We start from the raw sequence: 15,630 nt of genomic DNA on the forward strand, positions 1-15,630 counted from the left end.
TTGGGAGGCTGAGGTGGGTGAATCACGAGGTCAGGAGATCCATCTTGGCTAACATGGTGAAACCCCATCTCTACTAAAAATACAAAAAATTAGCCAGGCATGGTGGCACGTGCCTGTAATTTCAGCTACTCGGGAGGCTGAGGCAGGAGGTGGAGGTTGCGGTGAGCCAAGATCATGCCCCTGCACTCCAGCCTGGGTGACAGAGCGAGACTCTGTATCAAAAAAAGAAAAAAAGAAAAAAAAAATGTGTATATATATATATGTAAACTTGACTACCTTGAGTATTCTTTTATTTTTTTTTTAATAATAGAAAGCCAACATCTCAAGTTTTATTTCAGTTATTGTCTCTGATTTTTCTTTTTTCTACCCATGGGATACATTGTAGATTTTTGCTTTTATATAATGAGTTTTGTTTTGAAATCCTTACGGCTCTTGTAACTGCAGGCATGTCTAAGTATGAGATTTGGAACATACCTCATAGAATACAGCAAGACAATAAAGAGTTACCAAAGAATTACCGTAAGAAAAAAAAAATTACCCATGTAAATGTTGAAGTCATATCCTGACCAAAGGAGGAAGTGGCAGGTCCCTGGGCTCAACCTTATCTGATGCTGTACATTAGACAGCACACTGCTGACTATTTTCAGTTGTTTCTGTAACAGCAGAAAGTGCACTCACTAGGAGTAGTCAGGATTCAAAATGCTCAAGAGAAAGCCATCCAATGTTTCAGAGAAGGAGAAACATCAAAAACCAAAGGTAAGGAAATTTCATACATAGTTAAATAAAATCAAACTATTTAATAGAAAATAAACACATACGTGTGTTTGAACACATACAATGTTCTCATCTGTGAGTCATAAGTCAAACGTAGGGTTTAAGGCCTCATGGCAAATATGGAAAAATTAAATTGCAAAGTTGGATTTTAAATCACACCTAGCAATTATTGTCTCTGTAATTTTGTCTTATAGTGCATATTGGAACATTTACATCTGTAAGTGAAGTTTGAGTTCAGCTCAACTTCAAAAAAATCAATTTAGTGGTCTCTGAGTGTTTGTTATCATAAAGTCTTCTTGCACGTTTTTAATGACTATGAGATTGTCAATGTCTATTAAACAGTCTACTGAATGAATTTTATCTCTTAAGAGGTTAGCTCTTCAAAATAGAGTTATGAGAAGGTTGTAAAATGGAAATGTTATGGTTAAATATAAGACTTTTCTCATTTTTGAATGTTAAGCTATGATAGTTTGTTGTAGAGATGTATATTTGCTATTCTCTTGAACTAATGTTATTACTACACAAAAAATTGGGCTGTGTTTCGAGAAGCATCAAAACACCATATACTCGTAAGTTGACAAATTGGTAATATTAATATGTAGAATGTTGCTCTGTTCTTTGTCTTGGCAATAAGTGCTACTTTAAAAAAAAATAGGTCATGGGATAAAGTTTAGATTCTATTGTAGAACTCTAGATTTATTAATAACATAAAACAACTATTTACAAAGTACCAATGTCAGAAAACTTCTCCAATATGTGTACATTTCTTTTCTTAGGTAAATAAAATTTTTAGTCTCTTTCTGAGATAAACAATAGCTGAGTCCAGATTTTTTTGAAGGATTCATTTATTGTCTATCAGTCTTTGTATGTTAGGCACCCATTTTCAGAGAAAGAGGTTGGTTTCTTTCATTTGTTATGACCTTTTGAATTGATGAGATATAGAACAATGGTCAATATTTTGAAACTCTTTGGAAGTTACCATCCAGGTTTTTCTGAAGGAAACAAAAATAAATGATTTCCTATCTTTGGAAAGGTAGAATAAATGATTTTTAATATTAATTCTTTCTGACCCATATACATAATAATGGATAGACAAGCATCTTTAGTTTAAAATATAGCTAGATAACATATCATGATTTTTTTCCCTAATATAAGAAAAATTCAAAGTAACATTTTCCAAATAAGACAAAAAAGTTTTTAAAAGCATGACTTGTGCTTCTATTTAAGATTAATTTTATATGATATTTACTTGATTAAGTGCAACAAATAGTTGACAATTGTAGGTTTAGGGAAGATCATAAAAGTTAATATGGAGAATGATATACCTCAAAATATTTAAAATCTAAAGATAGAGTATTTAATAAAGGCTGTATTTTATAGTGAGTTAGAGTCATATTTATGACATTAAACTACTTTCAAAATGATACTTTACTCCATCATTATTTGCCTTAAGAGCAGTAACTATTATAATACACTTGGAATTTTGTTAATCTTGACTTTCTTATTTATAAAATAAAAATATATTTGAAAATATGTACATCTTTGAACAAAACATATCACAGAAAATGGTAACATTGGTAACGCTAAGTTTTGTTGTGAATGAATTCTTATTTTCATTAGACAGATGGTTTCATTCTGTATGAATTTAAAGAGATGTGAGAATAGATGTACAGGTATGTTTTTCATACATTCAGCTGGATTCTTTCCTTTTAACATGGAAGTGATATTTTTCCATTTGTAATTATGTCTTAAAATAACTCTTCTTTCCTCTTAATTCATATTTATTTTGGTGGGTAATTTTCTTTGCATATTATATGAATAAAGAGCAGTATCCGGCCAGATGCATGGGCTCACACCTGTAATTCCAGTACTTTGCGGGGCTGAGGCAGGTAAATCACTTGAGTTCAGGAGTTCTAGTCCAGTCTGGGCAACGTGGCAAAACCCCATCTCTACAAAAAAATGCAAAAATTAGCTGGGCATGGTGGCATGTGCACATAGTACCAGCTATTCAGGAGGCTGATGCAGGAAGATTGCTTGAGCCCAGGAGATTGAGAGCTACAGTGAGCCGTGTTCGTGCCACTGCACTCCAGGCTGGGCAACAGAGCAAGACCCTTTCTCAAAAAAAAAAAAAAAAAATTGGCAGAGGTGGATGCTACGATAATCCCTACAAATGAAAGGCGCGTAGAAAAAGGAGTGCAAATCCTTTCATTTACTGAAAAGAAATTTTGTCTAGAAAGGGTCTATGTCTAGAAACAGAACCATCAAGAAATTGGTCTGAAATATAGGGAATCACTGTCTTCACTACACACCAGATGTTAGTTTACATTTCCTAACCCAGAAACATAAACTCTGCATACTATACTCTCAGAATTTCTGAAAAGGATTCTCTTGTTTTTGTGTGTGTTTTTTTTAATCGTAAATGCTATAGTAGGGTAAAAAGTGACAATATTAAAAATGAAGAAAATATTTAATCATTTAGCTTTTGTTAACTGTCATTGGTTCTATTTCAAGTGACCTATTGGCCAATTCAAATGCAATGCATATTATAAATAATGTTACCTCAAATAAAAATGATGAAACTTTTCTATTAATAATTAATGGACAAAGATTTTGTTATTAGTATTTTCAAATAGGTCTTACAGCTATGAGAAGGTTCAAAACATTCATGTATATAACATGTAGCAATAGATTTTGAGTCCTATATCAAAAATAATTTATTATTTTCTTTTATTCCTAAAACTTATCAATAAACATGTTCATGAATTTAAAAAGAGTAAATCCGAATACATGTTAACCACAGTTTTACCATGTGCCTGTTATAGATATTCTATAACATAAACTGGTAAATTCTTGCAGAATTATTACAAAAGAAACCCATTGCATGTACTGGAATCTCAATAACTTCTAAGGGTTTTAATGTATGTCTCAGAACTCTCTGCTGTATATAGATAAATTCCAAATTAAAAAAGAAATAGGAGGAATAATAGTTAAGTATTCTATACTTATATTAGTTAAAAATAGGCTTGCTTAATATACATGCAAGTTACTGTTATTTTTCTTCTTGAATTTTGTTTTTAGCTTGGAAACAGGGTCGTGCTGTGTCACCCAGGGTGGAGTTGCTGTGGTCCAATCATGGCTAACTGCAGCCTCAAACTCCTGGGTGGGCTCAAACTACCTCCCGTCTCAGCCTCCTGAGTAGCTGGGACCACAGGCGCCATGCCACCAGCCCAGCTAACTTTCTGATTTTTTGTAGAGATGAAGTCTTGTTATGTTGCTCAGGCTGGTCTCAAACTCCTGTGTTCAAGTGATCTTCCCACCTCAGCCTTCCAAAGTGCTGGGATTACAGGCATGCGCAACCACAACTGACTGTTTTACCCTCTTACTACTAGTGCCCACTACTGATAGTGATTTTACAAACTTCTAAGCATATGCAGTATTCAGATTTGATGAAATGTTATTGCATTACACTCTACAAATGCTTAAACTATAGAACATAACAATTTTCCTTATCTGTTTTTCCAACTAAAATATCTTATTTTTCTATATTCATCATTGGTTTATTTTCATGTCAGTTGCTGTGCTTACAGGTTTTTGTACACTAATTTATTTAATATTTGTAACAACTGTGAGAGAATGACTCTTATTTAGCCTCATATGTAAAGAGCCTAAGGCATAAGGAAGCTTAATTACCTTGAAGAAGACACAGAGTTAGATGAAAAATGAAACTGATGTGAAATATGTTAGTTTCCAATACTTCCGTTCTTAATATACTGCCATGATAAGCAACAGGACTGTAGATATTATTTCTGTTTCCACCTGAATTGCTGGCTAAAGTTTATGGAGATCAGGGAGACCATGTCTGTAAGAGCATCTGTAAGTTTAGAAATCCTCATTCCTGTCTCTGACTATGCAGGAAGTTCATCAGAGAAATCCCTCTAGGTGTCTGGGACACACACATGTCAACACCTATGATTGTAAAAACTTTCCTTCCCTCCCTCCTTTCCTCCCTTCCTCCCTTCCTTCCTTCCTTCCTTCCTTCCTTCCTTCCTTCCTTCCTTCCTTCCTTCCTTCCTTCCTTCCTTCCTTCCTTCCTTCCTTCCTTCCTTCCTTCCTTCCTTCCTTTCTCTCTTCTTTCTTTCTCTCTCTTTCTTTTCTTTTCTTTCTTTCTTTCTCTTTCTTTTTCTCTCTTTCTTTTCTTTCTTTCTTTCTCTCTCTTTCATTCTTTCTCTTTCTTTCTTTCTTTTCTTTCTTTCTTTCTCCTTCCTTCCTTCCTCTCTCTTTTCTTTCTTTCTTTCTTTCTTTCTTTCTTTTTCTTTCTTTCTTTCTTTCTTTTTTTCTTTCTTTCTCTCTCTCTCTTTCTCTCCCTTTCTTCCTTTCTTCCTTCCTTTCTTTCTTTCTTTCCTTCCTTCCTTCCTTCCTTCCTTCCTTCCTTCCTTCCTTCCTTCCTTCCTTCCTTCCTTCTTTCTCTTTCTTTCTTTCTTTCTTTCTTTCTTTCTTTCTTTCTTTCTTTCTTTCTTTCTTTCTTTCTTTCTTTCTTTCTTTCTTTCTTTCTTTCTTTCTTTCCTTCCTTTTCCCCTCCCCTTCCCTCCCCTTCGCTTCCTTTCCCTCTTTCATCAGGTTCTCCCTCTGCTACCCAGGCTGAAGTGCAGCCACAATCACCACTCACTGTAGCGTCAGCCTGCCTGGGCTCATGTGACTCTCTTGCCTCAGCCTCCCAAGTAGCTGGGATCACAGTCCTGCACCACCATGCTCAGCTAATCTTTATATTCTTTGTAGGCATGGGGGTTCTGCTAGGTTGTCCAGGCCAACAACTTTCTTAATAGTCAAATATTTTTTAAAATGACCTAATATTGAAGTAAGCACCACATATCTTCCCTCTGCAGCTAGCATAATACTTTCAATGTAGTAGACTCTCAATAAATATTTGTAAAGTGAAAGAAGTTTCTTCAGTCTACTATAGAGGTGTCTAATCTTTTGGCTTTCCTGGGCCACATTGGAAGAAGAAAAATTTTCTTGGGCCACATATAAAATACACTAACACTAAGGATAACTTATGAGCTAAAAAAAAAAAAAAGAAAGAAAAGAAAAACAAAAACAAAAACAAAAAAAATCACAAAAAAATCTCGCAATGTTTTAAGAAAGTTTATGAATTAGTGTTGGGCCACATCCAAAGCCATCTTGGGGCTACAGGGTAATACACCCTTGGTCTACTACATACAGCCTGGTTCAAGTATGGATACTCACCCGAGCTATGTACTTTTCTTTTTTCTTTTTTTTTTTTTTAACAGGATTTTGTTTGTTTTTTCTTTCTTCCTTTTTTTATTTTAAGTTCTAGGGTACATGTGCAGGTTTGTTACATATGTATACATGTGCCATGTTGGTGTGCTGCACCCATTAACTCCTCATTAACATTAGGTATTCCTCTTAATGCTATCCCTCCCCCTTCCCTCCTCCTGCCACCCCACAACAGGCCCTGGTGTGTGATATTCCCCGCCCTGTGTCCAAGTGTTCTCATTGTTCAATTCCCACCTATGAGTGAGATCATGTGGTGTTTGGTTTTCTGTCCTTGCGATAGTTTGCTCAGAATGATGGTTTCCAGCTGCATCCATGTCCCTACAAAGGACATGAACTCATCCTTTTTTATGACTGCATAGTATTCCATGGTGTATATGTGCCACATTTTCTTAATCCAGTCTATCACTGATGGACATTCGGGTTGGTTCCAAGTCTTTGCTATTGTGAATAGTGCCACAATAAACATATGTGTGCATGTGTCTTTATAGTAGCGTGATTTATAATCCTTTGGGTATATACCCAGTAATGGGATGGCTGGATCAAATGATATTTCTAGTTCTAGATCCTTGAGGAATCGCCACACTGTCTTCCACAATGGTTGAACTAGTTTACAGTCCCACCAACAGTGTAAAAGCAGTCCTATTTCTCCACATCCTCTCCAGTACCTGTTGCTTCCTGACTTTTTAATGATCGCCATTCTAACTGGTGTGAGATCTTATCTCATTGTGGTTTTGATTTGCATTTCTCTGATGGCCAGTGATGATGGGCATGTTTTCATGTGCCTGTTGGCTGCATAAATGTCTTCTTTTGAGAAGTGTCTGTTCATATCCTTTGCCCACTTGTTGATGCTGTTGTTTGGTTTTTTCCTTCTAAATTTGCTTAAGTTCTTTGGAGATTCTGGATATTAGCACTTTGTCAGATGGGTAGATTGCAAAAGTTTTCTCCCATTCTGTAGGTTGCCTATTCACTCTGGTGGTAGTTTCTTTTGCTGTGCAGAAGCTCTTTAGTTTAATTAGATGCCATTTGTCAATTTTGACTTTTGTGCTGTTGCTTTTGGGGTTGCAGTCATGAAGCCTATGCCTATGTCCTGAATGGTATTGCCTTAGTTTTCTTCTAGGGTTTTTATGGTGTTAGGTCTAATATTTAAGTCTTTAATCCATCCTGAATTAATTTTTGCATAAGGTGTAAGGAAGGGATGCAGTTTTAGCTTTCTACATATAGCTAGCCAGTTTTCCCAGCACCATTGCTTTCCCCATTGCTTGTTTTTGTCAGGTTTGTCAAAGATAAGATGGTTGTAGATGGGTGGTGTTGTTTCTGAGGCCTCTGTTCTGTTCCATTTGTCTATATCTCTGTTTTGGTACCAGTACCATGCTGTTTTGGTTACTGTAGCCTTGTAGTATAGTTTGAAGTCAGGTAGTGTGATACCTCCAGCTTTGTTCTTTTGGCTTAGGATTGTCTTGGCAATGTGGGCTCTTTTTTGGTTCTACATGAACTTTAAAGTAGTTTTTTCTTTTTTTTTTTTTTTTTTTTTTTTTTTTTTTTTTTTTTTTTTTTTTTGAGACGGAGTCTCGCTCTGTCGCCCAGGCTGGAGTGCAGTGGCCGGATCTCAGCTCACTGCAAGCTCCGCCTCCCGGGTTTACGCCATTCTCCTGCCTCAGCCTTCCCGAGTAGCTGGGACTACAAGCGCCCGCCACCGCGCCCGGCTAGTTTTTTGTATTTTTTAGTAGAGACGGGGTTTCACCATGTTAGCCAGGATGGTCTCGATCTCCTGACCTCGTTATCCGCCCGTCTCGGCCTCCCAAAGTGCTGGGATTACAGGCTTGAGCCACCGCGCCCGGCCTAAAGTAGTTTTTTCTAATTTTGTGAAGAAAGTCATTGGTAGCTTGATGGGGATGGCATTGAATCTGTTAATTACCTTGGGCAGTATGGCCATTTTCACGATACTGATTCCTCCTATCCATGAGCATGGAATGTTCTTCCATTTGTTTGTGTCCTCTTCTTTCACTGAGCAGTGGTTTGTAGTTCTCCTTGAAGAGGTCCTTCACGTCCCTCGTCAGTTGGATTCTTAGGTATTTTATTCCCTTTGAAGCAATTGTGAATGGGAGTTCACTCATGACTTGGCTCTCTGTTTGTCTGTTATTGGTGTATAGGAATGCTTGTGATTTTTGCACACTGATTTTGTATCCTGAAAATTTTCTGAAGTTGCTTATCAGCTTAAGGAGATTTGGGGCTGAGACAATGGGGTTTTCTAAATATACAATCATGTCATCTGCAAACATGGACAATTTGACTTCCTCTTTTCCTAATTGAATACCCTTTATTTCTTGCTCCTGCCTGATTACCCTGGCCAGAACTTCCAACACTATGTTGAATAGGAGTGGTGAGAGAGGGCATCCCTGTCTTATTGTTTCTTTGTAGCAAATCTGTTAATATGTGTGTAAAAATGTTTGTGTATACGTACAACTCTAATTCATTTTAAACTTTATGTTAAGAACTCTAATATACCCATGTTATTAAAGAATCCCATTGTTATCTAAGGGTAGACCTTGGTCCAGGTTAAAGAATATGGTAGAAACTTTGAAAATAGAAAGACATGGATCTCATAAATTAAAGTTAGTAACTGTAATTAGAACATTTTGGCCTTTACTTGGCATGGATTAATGATCTGTGTTAACAAATTTTAGCTGGTTTTTCTTTGAGTAAAGGAGATTCAAGTACCATTGTTATTTTTGAGGGAAACGTTAAAAATAATGACAGTTCTGGAAATAGCCTTTTTTAAACCATTTTTTTAATCTAAAGTGCATACTAAATGAGACACCATTAGTGTCACAGATGCTAATTTTCACTAGCAATGACTGAAGTGGCATTCTTTCCCATTTGCATTTGATCCTAGCAATGATGAGAGGTGATGAGTTGATTATGAGCTGTTTTCACTGCACTGCCTGCTGTGCAAATTTATGCTCCTAGACAAGGATGACACATAGTTGTGCTATTAAAGAGCTTTCTTCACTGTTTTTTTTGTATCAAGACTGCTAAGATACATTTTTAACTCTTATCTAACCAGGTATGAGAAAGAGAAGAAGTATTTATATGCACTGGTGCTTACTTGAGGCCAGGCACTTGTCCAAGATGCTCATGCCCATTATTATATTTAATCTTCTCAAAATCCCATGAGATACACATTATTTTTATCTCCAATTTACAAAGAAGGAAAAAGCCCTGTAGATGCAAAACATTTTCCCCAAGTTAAAAGATTTGGGATTTATGGCACAACTTTCTGCTTCTAAGCCTGTGTCTCTCCCCTCCTACTCTCTATTACTTCTTCATCTGGGGTACAATTTTTATTGAACGTTTGCCTTTACAAACAGAGTTTTCTGGAATAAAATATGTGATATAAAATACCGGTAATATGTTAGATTTACTCTTTTCCCCTTTAAAAGATGGTAGCTATAAATAAATATTTATTTTAACTTCTACTTATTACCTCCGTCTCCTCCAAAAACAAAACAAAACAAAAAACGAAATCTCTCAAAAGGTTGTCTTCACTTTTATGTTTATGTAGCATTTAAAAAAATATTTTTGATAAACTATAATGCAAAGATAAAACCAAATAAGACAAGTCAGGAGAAAATGGAGTCTAGAACATGTTAAAATGTATCTCAAGGTTCATCAAGGCTGACTTGAATCTAACAACTTGCTACTCATTGTGGTCCTACAGAGCAACAGCCTGGCATTCCAGGAGCTTGTTAGTAATGTGCATTTTCCAGTCTGCCCCAGGCCTATGAAATTAAAACATACATTTTAACAAGATACTCAGCAGTTCTGTGAGCACTTCAAAATTTGGAAATGATGCTCCAGGCCGATGGTTTTTGGAGCCTAGGCTGAACATTTGAATGACTGAAGAGCTTTAAAAAAAATACTGTTGGTTGGGTTCCATCCCCAAATATTCTTATTTACCTAACATAAAATGTGACTGGGCATCAAGAATTTTTAAAGTTTTCCAACCTGGCAGCACTTTTTTCTACTTTACAAAATACTTAAAAGTTAATCCACTAATCCATGCATTCATTCATTAATTTATCCTTCAGTGCCACAAATGTCTATTAAATGCTTATTATGGACAATACACTGGAGATGCCAAGGTGAACAAAACAAAGATCTCTGCCTTAATAGGACGTATATTTACTGGGGATGACAGGCAATCAATAGGATAAATAAGTTAAAAATACAGTATGCTAGATAATCATAGGTGTCAAGAAGCAAAAAAGATTAACAGAAAAGGAAGATTTGAAATATGAAGAACTAGAGAAGCCTTGGTGAGAATGGGGCATTGGAGACAGGACTGGAAGAAAGTGAAGGAGCTGGTCTTGGGATTGGTGAAGGAAACTGTACTCTGGGCAGAGGGAAGAGCAAGTGCAAAGGTCTTGAAATGGGACTGTCTCTGGTGTGTTTGAGAAGCAGTGGAGTTGAGTACACAGGGCGGGGAGAGCAGCCACTGAGAGCTGGATCACAGAGGGCGTTCTAGGCCATTAAAAGAATTTTAGCTAGTGTTGAAAGATTTCTGAGAAGTGATAGAATCTGGCCTACGGTTTAGTTGGTTTATTTCGGCTTTGTGTTTCAAATATACTGAAGGGAGTGAGACCAGTTAAGAGACTATTGCAGAAACCAGGCAAGGGATAACTGTGGTTCTGACAAAGGAACGGCCCAGTTGACTTGGATGGTGAGAAGACTCTAAATTTGGGATATATTTGTACTTATTGTATCCATTTGGATATTTATAGGAAACGTACCACATACAGTCTAAAGACAGCAAACAGAAAGTTTCCACTGTCCTGTCCCATTCTTGCTTCCAGGTGGTGCTTGCCTTCCAAGGAGAAATGGCCTCATTCCATTGTTTACAGCCACCAGAAATTCACCCCAAAATTGATGTCTCACTTTCCAAAGGTTTCTTCTTCTTCCTTAAACATATAATTTTCCACTGGATTTTATTTTAATTTGTAGTGCACCTTTTAAATAATTTTTAGCCTTCATCACTTCTCTCCAAACAAAGCACTAGTTCATTTTAGCGCTTCCATTTTATAGAATATGAATCTGTAATCAAGTTTTATCCCAAGCAGGTAGCAAAAGGTTTGGGGCCAAATACATTAGCTATACGTGAAAAGTGTTCAGATAATATTCAGAAAGATCAGGAGATGAATAGCTAGAGAAATGACAGAAGCGTAGCCTCCCCTTTGTTTGGAAACTTGGATATTGTATTTTTTAAGAAGCGTTATAGAGTCACTATCTTGACTACCAAAATGCTGAATTTGTTAAAAATCAATTTAGTCAGACTTATCTCTTTAGTCTTTCTTTGCCTTGCTTTGGAGATAAATGGTTTCAAAATCCCTGAAAACTGAGGGGTTTTTTTGGTTTGTGTGTTTGTTTGTTTACAATAATGGAATCAAGTCCATGCTTTGCATATCTGTTTCCAAATTTAGCCTTACCAAACTGATCCATTTCTCTTCCTTTCTAGTGTTAAAGATTTTGATGAACTTTCAGAAACAAGACATTCATACAGCTTCTTAGTAGAGAACAAAAATGTCCTCCATTAAAAATTGATTAATAATAGCAGAAGATTTTAAACTGTCTCTGTTGGTAGAAGAAGTGATTCTTGCATAGATAAAGAGAGCCATTTGTCACCACAGCTGGCTAAGTCCCCCTCCTTCCTTCACCTAGTCTGTATTAGTTTGCTAGGGCTGCCATAACAAAATACCAGACTCCGAGTGGCTTTAACAACAGGAATCTACTTGTTCACACTTCTGGAGGTTGGAAATCCAAGATCAAGGTGCTGGCAGGGTTGGTTTCACAGAGAGCTTTCAGGGAAGGAACTGTTCTGGGCTTTTCTTTTTGACATGTAGATGGCTGCCCTTCTACTGCCTCTTCCTCTGAGCCTATGTGCTCCTGATGTCTCTCTCTGTGTGTCCAAACATCATCTTACAAGGACACCAGTAGAAATGGATTAGGTCCTACCCTAACGGTCACATTTTTTACTTGATTTTCTCTTTAAAGGCTTTATATCCAAATACAGTCAGGGTCTGAGGTACAAGGTGTTAGAGCTTCCAACATATGAATTTGTGGGAGTCAATTCAGCTCATAACAAAGTTCGTGAGTTTGTACTAATTGGAAGTAAGGATTAGGATTTTAGTTGCTTCCTTCCTTCCAATGACTCTAGATCTTTCTCCACTTCCAGTTGACCAGTCTCTTAATGCTGCCAGCCCCACATTTGACTTGACTGCCTTTACCCATACTCGGCAGTGTTAGTTATTCTTTCCTTCCTCCCATCCAAATGTAACTCTGCCACAAACCACTAGGCCTCTATTAGGAATCATTTGAAAACTAAAAAGTAAAACATCTGTTTGACCAGTGCTTTCTGGCTGCATATTAAAAACAATAGCAAAAACCGTGATTACTTTTGCACCAACCTAATATTAAAATCATCTGGGGTGTTTTACAAAAATACCTGTGTCTGGGCCCTAATACCAGATCTTCTGGTTTGGTTGGTAGAGTGAGAGGCTCATGTTCCTGATGATCTGACCACTCTTGTATATTTCTGTCTGTGCTTCTCTTAGCCTAAAATGCTCTGTGCTTTTTTCCCCAATCTATTAGAATGTATAGGTGGACGGTCACTTCCTCAAGAAAGCCTCCATCAGTTACCCCAGCGCAGTGTATTAGGGGCAGTCTGGCAGAGCAGTAGGCAACATGAACTGAAGGCGTAGAGATCTGAGTGTGAATTTCTTACTTTGACATTTCTTAACCAGGAGACTTTGAACATTTTCTTAAGCCTCTTGAGCCTCGTTGTGGTAATCAGGAAAAGGGGAAGTCTTAAAGCATGTCACATAGAGTTGATGTGAGAATTAAGTAAATTACCATATGTAAGCTTCCTAGCTGGTAGTACATATCCACTTAATAATCTGTCCCTCCTTTCTATTTTCATAGTGCTTGTTCCACATTTCCTTGTTTTTTTTTTTTTTTTTTTTAACTCATAGTTTTTCAGTATGTGCTCGCAACTATATTCACCATCAAGAACAGAGGATCAGTGGATGTATTTTACTTATATTTGTATCCCTGGGATTTTTGTTGAGGATTCAAGAGAGATTGAACTCAGTCTACCTGACTTTCAGATTCCGTGTGCTTTTTATTACACTTTGGCTACCACTGAAAACATTGATAGTATAGAACATAGTAGTGATTTCTCAGTATATGTATAATGAGCGTGAAATGACTAATGGATAATATTAGTCATCTACAGAAGTAGCCTACTCCAGAAGATAGTTTGTAAATGGGTCACTGATAAAGATCTGGGTAACACCCACATCAAAACAAAGTAACCATTCCTAGAATCAAAATAATCAAACATTGTAGTGTAATCTGCCTTAAGGAAAAAAAGTATTAGCAAAAAGGTGTTGTTTGCAGACAGCCTAGAAATGTGTGGGAGAGTAGAAATTTGCCACTGTGTCTGCAAATAATGCAAAACCGCTGAAGCAGATCTCCCATTTGGCTGGACAGACTTCTCCCCTTAGGTGAGATGTGTACCTAAGGCTAGGATAACTTCATGTCTCTAGTCTTAATACCACTTAATTGACTTTACTGTGACCACTACATGAATCAAACAAACTTCCAGCAATGATCTGGTGTCCCGTGTAGTGTTCCTTCCAGGGGAAACAATTTTTTGATCAGTCAACATGAATATGCATTTTTCTTGGCAGATGAATTTCTCACAGCAAATCAATGCTTGCTTGGTTAGTATTGCCGTTTTTGATATCTTATCTGTTTGGTTTATGAATTACTTGCCTTGAAGTTGTATATTTCTGCATGCTTCAAAAATAAAGTTCCCATACTTGTTGAGGTGAGGACCTGACCCTGGACATAGAGACATGATACCTGGCCAACGTGTTGGCTTCCTAGAAGGATTGAACTAAGTTGCTAACTGACTTCACTTCCAAGTACATTTTCTCTACAAAAGGAAAATGAATACGATTAAATCACTAAGTTTCTTTATCTTTTTTTTTTATACTTTTAACAACTTAAACTCCTGGAGTAAGAGTCAAGTCAAATTTGCCTTGTATCAAAATCTACACAGTGATACGGCGTTAGTCTCAGTATTTAGTTAAAAAGAGCAAATTGGAATTTTCTCGGGTTTTTTTTCCCCTGAATACTTTACATGGTGACAGTTATGCTACTGGTATTTTTAATTAAATAAAAGTGGCTGGGCGGGGTGGCTTACCCCTGTAATCCCAATGCTTTGGGAGGCTGAAGTGGGAGGATCGCTTGACAGGAGTTCAAGACCAGCCTGGGCAACATAGTGAGACTTTGTCTCTACCAAAAATAAAAAACAAAAAAAATTAGCTGAGCATAGTGGTGCACATCTGTAGTCCCAGCTAGTCAAGAGGCTGAAGCAGGAGATTGCTTGAGCCTAGGAGTTCAAGGTTACGATGAGCTATGGTCACATCACCGCACTCCAGTCTCGGCAACAGAGCAAGAGACCCTGTCTCAAGAAATAAATAAATAAATAAATAATAAAAGTGATAAAATATTAAATATATATATTTTGTAATACTTATGATTATAGTTTCTTTACATTGTTAGTTATTACATAGCAATCATCTTTTATCTTTTGTTTGATTTGTATGTTAGGACATCTAAAAATTTCAACTTTAAGGTTATGACTATCTCACTGTATTTATTTATCAATTATGAAAAAGTCATTACCAATCAAACAAATGTTTATGACTTTAAAAATACAGTTCCTTCAGAGATAAGTGTTCTACAATTATTGAACATTACATTATAGGCCAAGGAGTGATTACAAACTGAGTTTATTTTTACCACTACTCTTACATTTCAACTCTGCTATGAACCCCCTCAATAGACTGAAATATTCATCTAACCAAATCCCAGTTTGCTGAAAGGTAAATAAATGTAATTGAAAATAAAAATAGTTACAGGATACTATCATCTCTTCCAAACATCCTAACATGAACTTACTGTTTTATTTTCCCACCCATTCTTCCCCTGTTTGGGATTACATACCATATATTTGCCCCACATAAACATGTCTGTTCTTCCTAAGAAAAAAAGCGTTTAAATTCCTAAGACTAGCCGCAGCGGGTGCTGCCTGGGATGGGAATGTTTATAAGCTTTATGATATTAACTGCAGCACTCAACCTCAGGTGGCATAAAGCATGCAAAAAAGAACTTTCTGTCAGTTTTATTATTTCTAAAAAGGTTCCCCTTGAAGCAGAAGAGTGACCTTGCTCTGCTGAGCTGACATATGCCACTGGATTAATGGTCGAGCCCTGCTGGAGGGAAGCTCACGGAAACATTACAACTCCAGAAGCTAAGCTGGCGATGACCATTAATCAGGGGGCCCCAAATCATGCATTTCAAACACACTCATTTAAAAGTAGTAAAAATGACTCAAAAAAAACCCAAAACTTTTTGAGAATTAGCTTATGGTTTGTCATTACTTGTGTTCAAGGAGGTCGTGAAATGACTAAAATATCCCCTGGGCAGACATTTCGG

At 36.8% G+C, this 15,630-nt stretch overlaps 1 protein-coding gene across 3 annotated transcripts in view; it reads left to right on the plus strand.

The window, feature by feature from the left end:
• The window catches only part of SAMSN1 (SAM domain, SH3 domain and nuclear localization signals 1), a 101,096-nt gene that overhangs the window by 37,554 nt on the left and 47,912 nt on the right, over positions 1 to 15,630 (plus strand). For 2 of the 3 annotated variants that reach the window (XM_025379481.1, XM_025379480.1), the window contains exon 1: positions 601 to 756. The exons of the other annotated variant lie outside the window; for it this stretch is intronic. Coding sequence is in view for 1 of the 2 variants with exons in the window: in XM_025379480.1 (XP_025235265.1) it covers positions 700 to 756 (57 nt within the window). In the remaining variant the exon portion in view is untranslated. Of the gene's footprint in view, positions 1 to 600; positions 757 to 15,630 lie in introns of those variants that run through there. 3 annotated transcript variants of the gene reach the window in all.

This window comes from Theropithecus gelada, chromosome 3 (genome assembly GCF_003255815.1).
Source record: "Theropithecus gelada isolate Dixy chromosome 3, Tgel_1.0, whole genome shotgun sequence".
Lineage (NCBI taxonomy): Eukaryota > Metazoa > Chordata > Mammalia > Primates > Cercopithecidae > Theropithecus > Theropithecus gelada.